General features: G+C 40.7%; 1 protein-coding gene across 4 annotated transcripts in view; it reads right to left on the bottom strand.

The window, feature by feature from the left end:
* CPSF3 (cleavage and polyadenylation specific factor 3) overlaps nt 1-18,265 on the bottom strand; it is a 51,646-nt gene that overhangs the window by 27,658 nt on the left and 5,723 nt on the right. For 3 of the 4 annotated variants that reach the window (XM_012497643.2, XM_003272717.3, XM_030799580.1), the window contains exons 3-10: nt 17,532-17,629; nt 16,675-16,803; nt 15,367-15,544; nt 14,093-14,182; nt 11,647-11,797; nt 6,808-6,983; nt 5,493-5,651; nt 3,808-3,954 (exon numbers count right to left, since the gene is read on the bottom strand). In XM_012497643.2, coding sequence (XP_012353097.1) covers nt 3,808-3,954; nt 5,493-5,651; nt 6,808-6,983; nt 11,647-11,797; nt 14,093-14,182; nt 15,367-15,544; nt 16,675-16,803; nt 17,532-17,629 — 1,128 coding nt within the window. Of the gene's footprint in view, nt 1-3,807; nt 3,955-5,492; nt 5,652-6,807; nt 6,984-11,646; nt 11,798-14,092; nt 14,183-15,366; nt 15,545-16,674; nt 16,804-17,531; nt 17,630-18,265 lie in introns of those variants that run through there. The other variant, XM_030799581.1, reaches the window with a different exon arrangement.

Here is an 18,265-nt window from a genome sequence, read left to right as displayed (position 1 = left end):
CTTGGCTAGTTTTATTTTATTCTTGTAGAGACAAGGTCTCACTATGTGGTCTCACTAGGCTGGTCTCAAACTTCTGGGCAGTCCTCCAACCTCAGCCTTGCATAGTGGTGCGATTACAGGCATGAGCCACTGTGCCCAGCCCCAAATGGAATATTTTAGAGGGTATTTGCAACAGCAGCATTAGCTACCAGTCCCTTTCCATTCACTTTTGTAAATTCTGTCTTACAAGATAGATTGTTATTTTTTTGTTGGTTTGAGACAGTCTTACTCTGCTGCCCAGGCTGGAGTGCAGTGTCACGATCTTGGCTCACTGCAGCCTCTGCCTCCAGTGTTCAAAGGATTCTCATGCCTCAGCCTCCAAGTAGCTGGGATTACAGGTGTGAACCACCACCTATCTAATTTTTATACCTTTAGTACAGATGGAGTTTCACCGTGTTGGCCAGGCTGGTCTTGAACTCCTGGCCTCAAGTGATCCACCCACCTCGGCCTCCCAAAGTGCTGGGATTGCAGGACTGAGCCACTGCACCCGGCCAAGATAGATTGTTCTTAGACTCTCACACGTGGTAGATGGCTTGTGGCTGGGCATGGCCAGCACCAGCATGTGGCAGGGGCTTACTGTTTGGTGGGGAAGCGCCTGGGCCTGGCTGCCTGAGCAGAATCCTGGTGCTGCTGCTTATTAGCTGTGTAACCTTGACCAAGTGATTTCACACCTCAGTTGTCTCATCTGCAGAGCAGCTGTCAGTCATGAAGATTAAGCAAGTCAGTTCATATAAAACACATGTACAGTGCCTGGCACATGGTAAATAATCAATGTTAGCTAGTATTAATTACTACCACCAACCCTACTAGTATTGCAATTTTATCCTGCAGCTATACTTTTGCTGGAGCTGATTATTACAGGAAAATGACCATGAAGTTCAACCCAGGAACTTAAACTGTCAGCAGAAGTAGAACCAGGAGAGTGACAGGATGAAATGGGGCTGAGGATGAGGTGGTGACATCACACAGAAAGAGCAATACGGCTTTTCCTCCCTGGCTTGGAAATCTGGGGGAATGTTCATGCACACATACAATAAGGAACACCTGGGAGGAGCCTACTCTGTGACTAAACCCTACACACCGTGATGCTATGGACAGGAGAGTGATTTGTCTCAACCAAATAATCTGCTCATTAAGGGCCAGTGGCAAATACCTGTGAGGCCTATCATGCTAGAAAGAACTCAAAAACAAACAAAAGACTGCATGAAAAGGTGCTCAACATCATTAGTCATCAGAGAAATGAAAATCAAAACCACAACAAGATACCACTTCACATTCGCTGAAAAGTGACACAACCCGAGTGTCCACCCACAGGTGAATGGATAAACAACATGTGGTCTACATACAATGGACCATGACTTCGGCATGAAGTGCTGATACGTGCCACAACACGAGGAACCCTGAAAACATCATAGGCATTATGATTCCTCTTATACGAAATACCTAGAATAGTCAAATTCATAGAAACAGAAAGTAGATTCGAGATTACCAGGGTCGGGGGAAGGGAATGGGGAGTTACTGTGTAATGGTACAGTTTCTGCTTGGAGTGATAAAAAGCTGTGAAAATAGACAGTGGTGATGGTTGTACAACACTGTGAATATAATTAATGCCACGGTTTGTACACTTAAAAATGGTTAAAACTGCAAATTTTATGTTAGATATTTTACCACAGTAAAATGTATTTAAAAAACAACAAGCAAGGCCAGGTGCAGTGGCTCATGCCTGTAATCCCAGCACTTTGGGAGGCCGAGGCGGGTGGATCACCTGAAGTCAGGAGTTTGAGACCAGCCTGGCCAACATGGTAAAACCCTGTCTCTACTAAAAATACAAAAATTAGCTGGGCGTGGTGGCATCTGCCTGTAATCGCAGCTACCCGGAAGGCTGAGGCAGGAGAATTGCTTGAACCCGGAGGTAGAGGCTGCAGTGAGCCGAGATGGGCGCCACTACACTCCAGCCTAGGCAACAGAGCAAGACTCCATCCAAAAAAACAAAAACAAAAACAAAAACAACAAGCAAACAAACAAAACTAACAAAACGCCATTTCTTCTGCTTTCCAATACATTCGGAAAGGGCACTTCATCTATTTTTCTATGAACACATGCTTCATTAGTGTTCTTCTAATTGAAAATACACACTTTTTTCAGCTTACCCCTCCTTTCCAATTCCATCAAAATATCTAACTTATTTTTAATAAGTTACATCATACTTAAAAATATAAGTAAGTCGGCCGGGTGCAGTGGCTCACGCCTGTAATCCCAACACTTTGGGAAGCCGAGGCGGGTGTATCACGAAGTCAGGAGTTCAAGACCAGCCTGGCCAAGATGGTGAAACCCCATCTCTACTAAAAATACAAAAATTAGCCGGGCGTGATGGTGGGCACCTGTAATCCCAGTTACTCACGAGGCAGAGGCAGAGAGCTGCTTGAACCTGGGAGGCGGAGGTTGCAGTCGGTCTGGGTGACAGAGCGAGACTCCGCCTCAAAAAAAAAAAAAAAAAAAAAAAAATATATATATATATATAAAATCAGCCAGGCGCAGTGGCTTATGCCTGTAATCCCAGCACTTTGGGAGCCAAGGCAGGCAGATTGCCTGAGGTCAGGAGTTCGAGACCAGTCTGGCAAACATGCTGAAACCCTTTCTCTACTAAAAATACAAAAAAATTAGCCAGGTGTTGTGACATGTGCCTGTAATCCCAGTTACTCGGGAGGCTGAGGTAGGGGAATTGCTTGAGTCAGGGAGATAGAGGCTGCAGCAAGCTGAGATCGCGCCACTGCACTCCAGCCTGGGCGACAGAGCGAGACTCCCGTCTCAAAAATAAATAAATAAATAAATAAATAAATAAATAAATAAATAAGTCATATACGAATAAGGAGCTATATAGTATATTTCTTTTTTTTTCTTTTTTTTTTGAGACAGAGTCTTGTTCTGTCACCCAGACTGGAGTGCAGTGGCATGATCTCGGCTCACTGCAAGCTCTGCCTCCCGGGTTCATGCCATTCTCCTGCCTCAGCTTCCCAAGTAGCTGGGACTACAGGTGCCTGCCGCCACGCCCGGCTAATTTTTGTATTTTCAGTAGAGATGGTGTTTCACCATGTTAGCCAGGATGGTCTCGATCTCCTGACCCCATGATCCGCCCGCCTCAGCCTCCCAAAGTGCTGGGATTACAGACGTGAGCCACCGCACCCAGCCATGCTATATAGTATATTTCATATCTATTTTAATATTAAACTTATACTACTGTGTGACTTGTCTTTCTCCTCTCTCCAAATGATCTTTGTACTATTTCTTATTAGTAAGCATTTACTATGTGCCAGGCACCATATTAAGTGCTTTAGATATGTTCTCTCACTTCGTCCTTACAATAACCTTATGAGCTATTATTATTCCTATTTACAAATGAGGTACAGAGAGGTTAAGTAACTTGCCAAGGGTTACACAGTAAGTAAGAGATGGAGCTGGCATTCCAAATGAGCAGTCAAACTCCAAGCCTGGCTCTTAAATTATTGGAGAGGCAGCAGAAAATAATAGAAAAACATTAGGATTAGGGTTGGTAGGTCTGAGTAAGAGTCAGTTATGGAGAAAGGGTGCAGCTTGCTGAAATCAAACGGGAGTTGTAAAGGCCAAATCCGAGCGCATGTGAAAGGCTCTGCTCAGGGGGTGTCACATTAGCAGGTGATGATGCTTGCTTTGTGAAATGCCTGCTGCACAGTTTCCTGGGTATGCACTTTTTTTTCCCTTTAATACAATAAATCAAATTCATAGACTAACCACATGAGGCGGTTTCAAAGCACGAATAAATTCACTGGTTTGCTGGTAATCCGTGTGAGCTGAGAAAGAAATGTAATCAACAGACATTTTCAGTGGTAACTTCTGTCCAGACATAGTAGTGATTTCTTCAGGTTCAGACATGATGTGCTGCGGAAAATAAAGAAAAATAACAAAACAAACTACCCAGTTATAAACGTAAAGGTACATTTTCATTTTTTTCATGCAGTCGTAAACTCATGTTAAATTTAGGACCTTCAGCACAAAATCATTCTAATATAACTGACTCAGTAAATATCAAATACTCATGTTCTCAGTCAAGCAGACACTTAATGAGAAAAGTAAACAAATTAACTAAAACTCATCTATCTGGAGTGCTGGCAGTGAGAATCATAACTCTTATGCTTAGAAAGACAAACCTGTATTCCCAACTATTCTTGTGCTCTCCAAAGTCATTTCCCAGATACGTGGATGTATTTCTATTCTGAAAATCTTTGTTTCTTCAAATAGGGTCTCACTTTGTCACCCAGGCTGACATGCAGTGTGCGATCTCAGCTCACTGCAGCCTCAACCTCCTGGGTTCAAGCAATCCTCCTGCCTCAGTCTCCCAACTAGCTAGGACTACAGGCACATGCTACCATGCCTGGCTAATTTTTGTATTTTTTGTAGAGATGGGATTTCTCCATGTTGCCCAAGCTGGTCTCGAACTCCTGAGCTCAAGTAATCCACCCGCCGTGGCCTCCCAAAGTGCTAGGATTACAGGTGTAAGCCACCGTGCCAGGACTGGAAATCTATTTTTATTTTATTTTCTGGGAGATGGAGTCTTGCTCCGTCATCCAGGTTGGAGTGCAGTGGTGCCAATCTTGGCTCACTGCAACCTCTGCCTCCAGTTTCAAGCAATTCTCCCTGCCTCAGCCTCCCGAGTAGCTGGGATTACAGGCACACGCCACCAGGCCCGGCTAATTTTTTGTATTTTTAGTAGAGACAGGGTTTCACCATGTTGGCCAGGCTGGTCTCGAACTCCTGACCTCAGGTGATCCGCCTGCCTTAGCCTCCCAAAGTACTGGGATTATAGGTGTGAGCCACTGCACCCAGCCTGGAAATCTATTTTAAATACAACATTGTCAGTAAAGAACTTTATAGAATAAGGTAAAGTAATAAAGATTATCAAAATAAAGAATCATATCATGTTTTTAAAAATAAGAGGATGAGAATGTGATGCCTGGATGCTCAGAAACAGCCTCTCAAGTTCTGCATATATTTTCTACAATTTCTACATCCCTAAGAGCTGAAAATCAATGTTTCATAACAGTAGAAGGTGGTCAACCCAAACACATTCTACAGCTTTTTAAGATCATATGTATTAGTAAACCTCTTCATGAGAGGAGGGAGGGTATTCACGTGTTTGTCTCAAAACAGGTTCCTGTCCATTCTTCTCTACTTGCAACCAGATGAGCACTTCTCAAACTTTAATGCGTACATCAATCACCTGGGACCTCATTATGCCATTCAGTGTCTGCATAATTCCACATCCCACGCACATCTCTAGCTACCTATTCTCATCCTCATTTTTAAAAATCAAAACTTGTATTATTTAAAGAACTACTTCAGTGCAAAAACCTGTGAGGACCCTGCCACCTCCGTAATTCTGATTAGGAATAACACAATAGCCTATGACTATAACTGACCTTGGCAAGTGTCCCTTCTACACAGTATCCTGCTATAATGACACCGTTCCTCTTATCAGTACACCAGCTTTCAAATAACTCTCTGGATAAGCCACTTTGCATCATGCCTGGGGAGGCCATTACAACACTGGGACCAATGTCATCAAAATGATCCATGCTCTAAGAGAAAACAGAATGGGAAAAGTATGTTAGCTACCAGCTGCTGACAAAGCATTCTTTCTTTTTAAAGAATAACAAAAGGCTAAGAGATTAATCACACCACTGAAAGGGCCGTCACAAGATCTGTAAACATTTTAAGTTCAGTTGCCGGATTCCTAACTAGTTTAGGCTAGGAATGGTAGAAAAACCAAGTAATAAAAATTGGTAAGTTCACCCCGATCTTCAAAACCTTCTATTGGTAGCTAGAGGGCCATCAGAACCATCAGGACCATCTTCAGCGCCTAGCAGGCCGGCAGAAAAGTAAAAGGAGGAGTCAAATGGGTCTTGATCTACCCAAGACACAACTCTGAAAAAATATTCCCAAAGACTCACAATGGCTTTGCATGCTCCATGAATATTTTGAGCTGGCCTGGAAATCAAAAGGTTTAACATTGTTCCAGGGAGAACTTGTCTATAATCCTTAAGCAGTTAACTTAAAATATATACTTTATGAACAAAGCCAATTTACAACCGGAAGACCACTTTTAAATTATGTCGGATTATCAATTATTTTATTATGATTCAAGCATCAATTGAGTTAAACAGTATTTTTTAAATTAAATAAAATCAGATTTTATTGAATGCTTCCAGAAAAGTATATAAAAATTTTCATATATAGAATTTGCAGCACTAATCAAAAAGATGATTTGGTTTGAGAGAGATGAGAAACTTAAATACATAATACAAGATACTTTTCTCCTCAGAACTTTTTATTCCTACGGCAAAAGAGGTAAGTATTATAAATACTGAGAACACATGGCTACTTGAGGCAAGTGGCAAAATCTGTTGAAGCAGAAAAAGAATGTCAGCTGCTGAAGTTTTGATTTCCTGCAGAAAAACGACACCTGCTAGAGAAGAAGTAAGACTCTAGCAAGAGGAATTCAGCCAGAGTCACTGACACGCACTGCCTACGATTTTTATTTTATTTTCATAGAGACAGGGTCTCACTATCTTGCCCAGGCCAGTCTCAAACTCCTGAGCTCTAGTGATCGTCCTTCCTGGGACTCCCAAAGTGCTAAAATGACAGCAGTGAGCCATCAGTCAAGGCCTCGTACCTCCTACTACTAATGACTGCTTTGGTTTTATCCATCCTTGTCTTTCTTCCACAAGCACTCACCTTGAGGTTACTAATGTGTTTGAAAACAAAGGGATTATTGATGTTGATCTGTTTGCGGATTTTGTCATTCATGGCATTTACGTATGTCTGGTACACTGCCATACACTTCTTGGCCAAAGATGATGCATAGTATATTGGAATGTCATGTAGTTCTGGGTGATTCTGCCAGTACTCATCTAGAGAGATTTTGCAAGAAACATCACTTTGTTAGATGGGGTAAATAGTTCAAATAATAAATTATACACATAGAAACAAGAAATAATACACACACAACCAAGAAATAAAGCACACAACTATATTTTAAAGAGTTTAAGCAAAATTATCCTGGTTGTAACTAACTTAAATTTACAAAACCAAAACTTATTTCTACATAGTGTATGACCTAAAAAGAATGCTATGATCATAGTCCAAAGATGTGGAGGCTTTTAAACATGACTCAGTATAAGTTTACACTGAAGTCTATAACTTATTACCATAATGAGACACTAAATAATACATTTTTATTTAAATGTATTAGAAAAATGTATTAGAAAAAATTCTGTGATGGTTTTAAAAATGTATTATTAATATTTCAAACAGATTTATTGAGTGCTAATTACAAAAGAGAATTGCCAAGAGTTAACCAATTTTGAACACTTAAAGAAAAAGTATAGTGATATTACACTAGTATTTTTTTTTTGTTTTTGTTTGTGTTTTACACCCAGGCTGTCGACTAGTCTTGAGGGTAGTGGTGTGATCATGGCTTAGGGCAGCCTCAACCTCTTAGGTTCAAGTGATCCTTCCACCTCAGCCTTCTGAGTAGCTGTGACTACAGGAGTGTGCTACCACACTCGGCTAATTTTTTTTTGTTTTGTTTTTTTTGAAACTGGGTCTCATTGTGTTGCCCAGGCTGGTCTCAAACTCTGGACTTAAGTGATCCTCCTGCCCAGCCTCCCAAAGTGCTGGGATTACAGGCATGAGTCACCACACTCAGCCATGCTTGTATTTTTAAAAACCTACTAACCAGTTTCTGATAATTAAAGAAAGCAGTGGGTAATATACCGTCAAAAGACTTATGTTAAGGGAAAAGCCCTCATTAAATCCCCAAATTTTATCAGGGTAGTATGGCGACACCCTTTATTCTAATAGGTGCCTCTGCAGTTTGAAAATGTATTATATGCCTACAATATAATTTACATCTATAATTTCTTTTTTTTTTTTGAGACGGAGTCTCACTCTGTTGCCCAGGCTGGAGTGCAGTGGCGCGATCTCTGCTCACTGCAAGTTCTGCCTCCTGGGTTCACGCCATTCTCCTGCCTCAGCCTCCTGAGTAGCTGGGACTACAGCCCCCCATGCCCGCTAATTTTTTTTTGAACGATCTCCTCTGTCCCCAGGCTGGAGTGCAGTGGCCGATCTCGCTCACTGCAAGCTCCGCTCCCGGGTTCACGCCATTCTCCTGCCTCTGCCTCCCGAGTAGCTGGGACTACAGCGCCGCCAACACGCCCGGCTAATTTTTTTTTGTATTTTTAGTAGAGACGGGGTTTCACCAATTTACATTCCTATAATTTCTAATTTTCAAAACAACTTACAAAGACTTAATCACCATCTTAACTAGCAAACTAAGGGTAAAAAAAAAAGGCTGAATATTGTGTGAATGTTATTCTTCCATTTGATGTATCAATGATAATTCTATATGAGGACAAAGACTTTCTGTCACATGCATTACAAATTTCCTGCTTTGTCTTCTAGTTTATCCCATTCATGATTTGTTTATTACTCTTATGATTTCTTAGATACCCTAAAGCGGACTACATCCCACAATCGCGCCACCATTTCTTGTTTTGTTGTGCGTGTTTTTATGAATAAATTTTGAATATTGAAAAAAGTTAAATAATTTGCCTAAGGTCATATGGCTCTAGCCATATGATAGATTTGATCTGAAACACAGATAAGATTTGAAAGCAGCTGTCCTTTCTATTATACTATATTACGAGGGAGAATTTAAGGAAAAAGAGCAACCAGTTGCAAAGAGCAGATGATAGAACTGCCAGATAAAAATATCAAATACTCAGTTAAACTTGAATTTTAGGTGAACAACAAAAGATTTTTAGTATAAGAATATATACTAACGAGACCAGCCTGGCCAATGTGGTGAAACCTTGTCTCTACTAAAAACACAAAAATTAGCCGGGCATGGTGGCGTGTGCCTGTGATCCCAGTTACTTGGGAGGCTGAGGCAGGAGAATAGCTTGAACCCGGGAGGCGGAGGTTGTGGTGAGCCGAGATTGCACCAAGCCGAGACAGCGCCACCACACTCCAGCCTGGGTGACAGGGTGAGACTGTCTCAAAAAAAAAAAAAAAAAAAAAAAAGAATATATATTAAATATTTGGTACACTTATACTAAAACATTATTCATTATTTATCTGAACCTAAAATTTAATGAGTTGTCCTCTAGTTTTATTTGCTAAATCTGGCAACCCAATTTGATGATGGCAACACTGTTTCAACTTCCTAACTTTTCTGCTCTTCATCTTACTAGTTACGAAGACTGATTTCAAGACTTCTGGCCGGGCGCAGTGGCTCACGCCTGTAATCCTAGCACTTTGGGAGGCCGAGGCGGGCAGATCACGAGGTCAGGAGATCGAGACCATCCTGGCTAACACGGTGAAACCCCATATCTACTAAAAATACAAAAAATTAGCAGGGCGTGGTGGCGGGTGCCTGTAGTCCCAGCTACTCCGGAGGCTGAGGCAGGAGAATGGCGTGAACCCCGGGAGGTGGAGCCTGCAGTGAGCCGAGATCGTGCCACTGCACTCCAGCCTGGGCGACAGTGAGACTCCGTCTCAAAAAAAAAAAAAAAAAAAAAAAAAAAAAAAAAAAAAAAAAAAGACTTCTAAGGACGAATTTGACTTGCAGTTAGGAAGGAGGACCAATCAAGATCAAAAGACTGAATTAGATTCGGATTTGGGAAATTCAGCTTCTAGAAGTCCTATATGTTACAGATTTGCTTTTCATCTGGGGTCATTTCTTCCAACTTTCCTTCTGTTTTCCTTTTCAGTGTGACAGGGATACTATTTTTTCTCCTCACTAAGATGGCAGAACAGAGGAAGAGCTAAGATGCAAGTGTTTCTAGTGCTTCGCACAGAGGTGACACACATGCAAAGCACGCATTTTATTATTTGCTTTTTTTTGAGACAGGGTCTCATTCTGTCGCCCAGGCTGGAGTGCAGTGGCACAATCTCGGCTCACTGCAACCTCTGCCTCCCAGGCTCAAGTGATCCTCCCACCTCAGCCTCCCAGGTAGCTGGGACAACAGGCGTGCACCACCACATCCAGCTAATTCTTTGTATTTTTTGTAGAGACAGGGTCTTGTCTTGTTGCCCAGGCTGGTCTTAAATTCCTGGGCTCAAGTGATCTTCTGCCCTTAGCCTCTCAAGGTGCTGGAATTAGGTATTACAGGTGTGAGCCGCGATGCCTGGCTGTAAAGCACCTTCTTTTATTCTTTAGTAAGAGTGCTTTTCCCAAATAGAATCACAGAATGTGAGGTAGAAGGGATCATGAAGTACAAATGTATGCTAAAAAGTAACAACCATTGTTCCTCTTATTACAAAAAGTTATACATGTTCACTGAAGTACTTGTAAAATGGAGAAAAGCAGAAAACACAAAATATCATCCATATTCTCACTATCCAGATTTAGTAGCTTTTCGGTCATTTGTGTGTGCATTTTTTACTTAACTAGGATCAGAGTACATATAGTTTTTTTTTTGTTTTTTGTTTTTTGTTTTTTTTTTGAGACAGAGTCTCACTGTGTCACCCAGGCTGGAGTGCAGTGGTGCAATCTCAGCTCACTGCAACCTCTGCCTCCCAGGCTCAAGCAATTCTCATGCCTTAGCCTCCAAAAAAGCTGGGACTACAGGTGTGCGCCACTACATGTGGCTCATTTTTCTATTTTTGGTAGAGACAAGGTTTCACCATGATGGCCAGGCTGGTCTTGAACTCCTGGCCTCAAGTCATCTGCCCACCTCAGCATCCCTAAGTACTAGGATTATAGGTGTGAGCCACCATGCCCAGTCCAGAGTACATATGGTTTTGAACTCTACTTTTTTGGTTGGCTTAATATATTATGTGAAAGTATGTAATTACCCATCTGCAACACAATTTTTTCCTACAATGTTATATTTACTGACATATTTCTTTGAAAATACTAAAATGATGAATACCTTTCTTGACAAAATTTTCTGTACATCTCATTTACTTCCCAGAAGTGGAACTGCTGGCCAAAGGGTACATATATTTTAAGACTTCTGATGGCAACCGGAAGGGGACGCCAGTTCACATTCCCAACAGCAGTGCATGAGAGTTGCTGTTTTCCTGGGCTATTCCTAGATCCAAATCTCTATTATTATTATTATTGTTATTTTTTTTTTTTACCTTTTTTTTTTTTTTGAGACGGAGTCTCGCTCTGTTGCCCAGGCTAGAGCACAGTGGCGCCATCTCGGCTCACTGCAAGCTCCGCCTCCTGGGTTCACACCATTCTCCTGCCTCAGCCTCCAGAGTAGCTGGGACTACAGGCGCCCGCCACCACGCCCAGCTAAGTTTTTGTATTTTCAGTAGAGACAGCGTTTCACCATCTTGGTCAGGCTGGTCTTGAACTCCTGATCCGTGATCTACCCACCTCAGCCTCTCAAAGTGCTGGGATTACAGGCGTGAGCCACTGCTCCCGGCCCCAAATCTCTATTTTTAAATGAAGAAAACTGGAGTCCAGAACAGTGGAATGACTCATCCAAGACCACGTTATTATCTTGATAAAAATGACAAGATTTTGATCATCTCCTAAATAGAAAGGAAATGGCATACCCAGAATCAAGAGCAGCTCCTGAGCCCTTCCAAGAGCAAAGACAGGAATGAGACCCCTGCCTCCTCTGTTTACAATATCGTGGACAGTGTTACAGAATCTTGCTTCTCGCTCTTCACGTTTCTCATGGATATGGGTCCCATAAGTAGATTCCTAAATAATACATTAGACGTGTGAGACTAAGACCGACGATCCCCAAAGAATTCAAAAGTTAAACATCAATGAAATGCTGAGGGGCTAAACAATTCACTTCTCCATTAGCATGTCATTTACTCGAACGTGTTGTCATAATAGTAATTGGGAAGAGCAGGCAAGAATGCTAGAATTCAGGCCCAGCGCGGTGGCTCACACCTGTAATCCCAGCACTTTGGGAAGCCAAGGTGGGTGGATCACCTGAGGTCAGCAGATTGAGACCAGCCTGGCCAACATGGTGAAACCCTGTCTCTAATAAAAATACAAAAATTAGCTGGGCATGGTGGTGGGCATCTGTAATCCCAGCTATACTGGAGGCTGAGGCAGGAGAACTGCTTGAACCCAGGAGGAGGAGGTTGCAGTGAGCCGAGATCGCACCATTGCACTCCAGCCTGGGCAACAGAGCAAGACTCCAACTCAAAAAAATAAAATTTAACAACAACAACAACAAAAGGCTGGGCATGGTGGCACATGCCTGTAATCCCAGCATTTTGGGAGGCCGAAGTGGGTGGATCACCTGAGGTCAGGAGTCCAGTCTGACCAACATGATGAAACCCTGTCTCTACTAAAAATACAAAAATTAGCTGGGCATGGTGGCGCACGCCTTGTAATCCCAGCTAGTCAGGAGGCTGAAGCAGGAGAATCACTTGAACCTGGGAGGCAGAGGTTGTGGTGACCCGAGATGGTGTCACTGCAGTCACTCACTCCAAAGTGAGACTCCATCTCAAAAAAAAAAAAAAAAAAAAAAATGCTAGAATTCAAATCTAAGAACCTTTTATAAAATGGAATCAGGAAATACTCCAAAACTGTATCTTCTTCCCATGTCCTTTTTTAACCATTTTGCTTTCCATTAGGAAGAAAAAGGTTATTTCTCCCACCTCTGATAAGTCAAAGCTTTTAAAATAGAAACAGATGTTGTTTCTTATACTTCTGTTTAACAATATCCTTAAACTCTTACTAGGTGTGGTCCACTGACCAGAAGATTGACATCCCTTGGGAGCTTATCAGAAGCGCAAAATCTCAGACCCCAGCCCAGACATACTGAATCAGAATTTGTATCTTAGCAATATCATCAGATGATTATAAGCATATTAAAATTTGAAGCACTGCTCTAAAGTATGGTACTATGAAAATAGCTACTTTTTCTGAGGGTTCAAAAAATAAATCTTCCCTTAAATTAAGTTTACATGCTGGGCATACCATGAGCAGAGTCCAATCTAATCTGCTCACATGTTGCTTATGGACAGCAGTATGTACTGGTCCACATGCCTGGGCAGCTGGGGAATGTGGTAGGCGGTGGTGGAGAAACAGACAACGCTTCCTCCTTGAACCACATACACCTGATGTTCTTATATATACCAAAAGCTTGCAAGATTTCTCTCCCAGCCCCTGACTCTACAGTCAGCAACACACATCCCAAGCTGCCCCCAAAGAGCTTCTGTACACAGTTCATTTTTTTTTGCTCCCCTGGGACTTGCAACCTAGTAGGCAGACAGGACACACAAAGATAAACAAAACGATAAGTTAGCATGGACTAAGGGCCTGAGGACTAATGGCCTGAGGACAGTCAGCATGGCAAAGGCAGTGAGGTCACGCCATTTCTAAAATGACCTGTAAGATGTTCTTCTACATATTCTCATCTAGAAAAATATATTTAGAAGACAGGGAGAGGGCATAACCAGTAAAAATGATCCTGCCCAGAGACAGCCTGGTGATCCTGCCCAGAGACAGCCTGGCGTCTCTGATATTAGACTAGAGTTAATGCATTTAACAGCAAGAAAGTGAAGCTGCACTACAAAAAGAAGCACCTGCCCCAATTTTTTTTTTTTTTTTGAGACTGAGTCTTGCTTTGTAGCCCAGGCTCAAGTGCAGCAACGTGATCTTGGCTCACTGCAACCTCCACCTTCTGGGTTCAAGTGATTCTTGTGCCTCAGCCTCCCCAGTACCTGGGACTACAGGCGTGCACCACCACACCTAGCTACTTTTTGTATTTTTTTTAGTAGAGATGGGATTTCACTGTGTTGGCCAAGCTGGTCTCTAACTCCTGGCCCTAAGTGATCTGCCTGCCTCAGCCTCCCAAAGCGCTAGGATTACAGGTGTGAGCTACCGTGCCCAGCCACCAGTTTTCTTATATTTTAAAAAAGATAAGTTTATATCCAATAACATGTTATGAAAGTGAGATCACAATATTATTTTCCAAAAGAAAAAAAATCTGCTTACATTACATTGATTACAATATAGTATATTAATACTTACAATGATAAGAATATCAGGCTTAATATTAGGAATTTCAGCTGCCATTAAGTGCCTATCTTCTTGTCTTGAGAAATCACCAGTGTACAAAAGCTGTGAAAAAGATAAAACTAGAAAGTTAGGATTTAGGGAAGGCTTCATTTTGCTAGTGAATAGATTAAACTCATGAAATCCAAAAGTGCAGTTACAGTTTTTAAGTCTAAAACTGATGAAATTTACATGCAGTGCTTGTGTCCAATTCAAAATGTGCAGTTTGGTCAGTAAACGGTTCAGTGCTTCAATTATTTTCTCTAGTAAATGGGAATAATCTATTCCCAGTATCATCTCACAAAGATAACCTATATAACATTAATCCACTTGAGAAGTGCTCGGAACTTCTTAGAGAAAAAGGGCATGCTGACAAGGAAAGGAGTACACTGAGGTACATGGTCTAAAACTGGAGATAAAATCATAAGAGGGTCTGCATCAAATTCCAAGAGAATTCACATCTGCATTTATGCTACTTATTTTTTGTGCCCCAGAGCAAACTGCAAGAATAAATGATTTAGTGATATAATTTACAATTCAATGTCTAAAAGTTCCAAATGTATAAGCGCTGTGAAAAATTTAGGACGTTACACTAGAGCATTGGTTCTCAACTCTGGCTGACATTACAATCACCTAGAAAACTCGAAAAGGAAAAGGCCAAGCTACACCTCCAGATTTTGATTCAACAGTTATTTTTCAACAGCTCCCTAAGTGATTCTTACGTGCAGCCAGAGTTCAAAGCTGCTGCTCTAGAGTCTAGAAACCTAGCAGTCCACCCACGTTTTCAGAAGTTCAAGGGTTCCCCAAAGATCTTTCCTAATTAACCCCTTTCACTCTTGCAGTCCACCTTGCTTAGGGGCTTATCTGTGAATCCTAAGACATCAGGGGGACATGAGTATCAAATTGTGTTTTAATTTTAAACGAATGCAGCCACAAAGACACCCCTTCCCTAACCAGTTTTCTAAAGGAAACTGAATCCTATGGTGTCAGGGAATTACTTTTTGAGATGTTTATTTTATTCTTTTCTCAGTCTTTAAAAAAATTTTTTTTCTCGGTCTTGATAAAGTATTGTAATGGAGGTAGGAACTACAATATTTAAAAGGAAAGAACGTTAACTGTATTTTTATCTTATGTTTCCGTGTTCTGACACTTTGCAAGTCTTAGGGAATTTTTTTTTTTAATACTACTTTGGTGGCACAAAGCTCTGCACTGATTTCTCTGGGGAGAAAAGCACCAGAGCCAGAGGGTACCTTCACGCCTGCGATCTCAATCATGAACATGGCGGCTCCTAGGACGTGGCCTGCATGGTAACACCAAAACTTGATTCCCGCAACTTCCTTAACTTCGTGAAAGTTGATAGTTTCAATTTTGTCCATGCTTTCTTCCAAATCTGTCTCAGTATACAGCATGTCGTCCGCTGATATGTTACTAAATTTTGAAAGATGCCAGCAAAAACAATTAAGTCAGATTTTTTAAAAAGCCTTTGAACACAAAGAAATTGTGGATAACATATCCATGAAGATATTTCTTTAAAATATACTGTATGTATTATGCTATTTAAAATTTTTCAGATATTTCGTGTATTTTTTTTACGCTATTGTGTGTATAGCTACAAAACTTGATTTTAAACAAACCACACAGGAAATTAAAACTCTGAGCTCAAAGCACTCTCAATTTTCAGTAATACATACAGTAAATTAAGACAAAATACTCTTTAGGATAGTATTTCTCAAACTTTTTTCCCACACCAACACTCCTGAAAGATATAACACACTCACATACATTGAACCATGCCAGATATTTCTCACATTAGGATGAGAAAAGATTTTTCTACAAAGTCTAGCACAACCTTTCTCCTGAAAATTATGTTAATGTACTTATAAAAACGCAAGAGAGAATAGTGGTTAAGGACACTGACTCTGGAGCCAGATTGTTTGGGTTCAAATCCTCGCTCTGTCTCTTACTGTGACGATTTTAGGCAAATAACCTAACCTCGCTGTGCCTCAGTTTCATCATCTATAAAATGGAATTTATAATAGAACCTACATCATGAGTTGGTGTGAAGATTAAATATATTTATCTCCCAGCTGAGTGCAGTGGCTCACGCCTATAATCCCAGCACTCTGGGAGGCCAAGGCAGAAGGATCACTTGAACCCAGGAGTTTGAGACTAGCCTGGGCAACATAAGACCCTATATCTTCAAAAAACAAAAAACTCTGCTGGGTGTGGCGGCACACACCTGTAGTCTCAGCTGCTCAGGAGGCTGAGGTGGAAGGACTGCTTGATCCCAGGTGGTTGAGGCTGCAGTGAGCTGTGATTGCACCACTGCACTCCAGCCTGGATGACAGAGTAAGATCCTGTCTCAAAAAAACCTTCAAGGTCAGGAAGGTGCTAGAAACACAATAGGTTTCAATGACCTTGTTAATGAATGATGAAATTACTGATATCCTTATACATGAAAAGAGAGCACCTTATTTTAAAATACAAAATGGTTCATATCTTGAACTATATGTACCATATAGAGCCAAAGTCGTGTATAATCTAATAAAGTAATTTACCTAACTTTGACATAATCGGAAAGAAGCCATCTATAAATAGCTTTTGTGGCATGAGTCATAAATGTTCTTCCTTTGAAACTTGTCTTCTGTAGAAACCAGGGCAGAGCTCCACAGTGATCCAAATGGAAACTTAAAAAGAAAGAGGCTGCATTAAGTCTTAAAATTATTATCCATCAGATACCATGTAATGAAACTGTTGCTTACTGTACAAAACAAGTTTTATATAAACAACTAGGTACTGATACTTTCAGAAAAACCAAGAGGAGGTAGGTGTAGAAGGAAGAAGTAATGCATACAGTTCTAATACGGAAGAAAGACGCTTAAAGTATCGTTTTTAAACAGCAAAAAACTTTATTAGTAAATTAGGGAGGAAGAATATCCCGAGCCTACTCCTGGCAACCAGAATTACAGCAAACATTTTAACAGAATAAAGTTGAAACATGGATATCTCCCTGAGGTCACTGTCTTGTCACATTTTTCTATACGAACTCTATTTAAAAATAGTTTCAACAAAGTTGAAATGCTGTTCTTATAGAAGAATGTGACAAAACAGTGACCTGAAGGAGATACCCTGGAAAAGGGCTTTCTTAGTCTCAAGTTTTACAATGATTCAAGTCATGTACTATCTCCTTCTCACATACTCACTGAATTTATATATAGAGGTAGGTAAGTTTTTCATAGCAAACTTCTCTAGCCTGTGATGACATTATGGAGTGTTGGTTTAGACTTAGATGTCTGCAATATGCTTCCTAGCAGAAAACACTCTTTTAAAAAACCAAACTCTCAAAATCTAGTAAAGAATGATCTTGATAGTAAAAGTCCGTGAAAAAGTGTCATTAATAAAGGGAAAAACTTACTGACTAATTAATAGGAGATCAATCTCAGCTGGGTCAATTAAATCAATATAAGGAAGAGCATCCATTCCTTCTAGGCCAGGGTGGATCCCACAGTCGAGCTGAAAGAGACAGGAAAAGAGATCACAATCTCCTGCACATTTTATTAAAATTCATTCAGCAAACAGACAATAATTCTAGATCCATCACCCATATACTCAAGATAGACTCCAGGCACTAGCACTTGAAACATGATTCTTATTAAATGTGGCAAATATGCCATTAACAATTCTAACTTCCCAACAAATTTAAAATATAGCTCACATTTAGGGGTCACAGGATGCAAAGTACAAAACAGCTTCTTTGCAGCTACTTTTGGTCATCATTCTAACAATGAATTAAATCTTTTTCAAAAACTCTGATATCAGATTAAAATTTAAAAAGTTTACAGATTTACTACTACCAGATCGACTCTCATGAGAATATAATAATTAGAAATGGGAAACTTACCTGATCAGGGTAATTTCAATATTTTAAGGCATTAGGGAACAAATTCTTAAGACTTGGTCATTAAAGTTACTTATTTTTATGGCGTTACTACCAAATTAACACAATAGATGACTAAAAAGATGACTATGTCTGACCTATACATGTTCTTTTCAGATTGGGAGGAGTTGAGAAGAAAGAGGAATCAAAGGAACATGAGACACAGAACTGACTTTCTAATGAGTACCTTAGAAACCATCTCCTCTAATCCC

This window comes from Nomascus leucogenys, chromosome 19 (assembly GCF_006542625.1).
Source record: "Nomascus leucogenys isolate Asia chromosome 19, Asia_NLE_v1, whole genome shotgun sequence".
Classification (NCBI taxonomy): Eukaryota; Metazoa; Chordata; class Mammalia; order Primates; family Hylobatidae; genus Nomascus; species Nomascus leucogenys.
The sequence above is the reverse complement of the archived record's forward strand: the minus strand, read 5'-3'. Positions and strand labels throughout refer to the sequence as shown.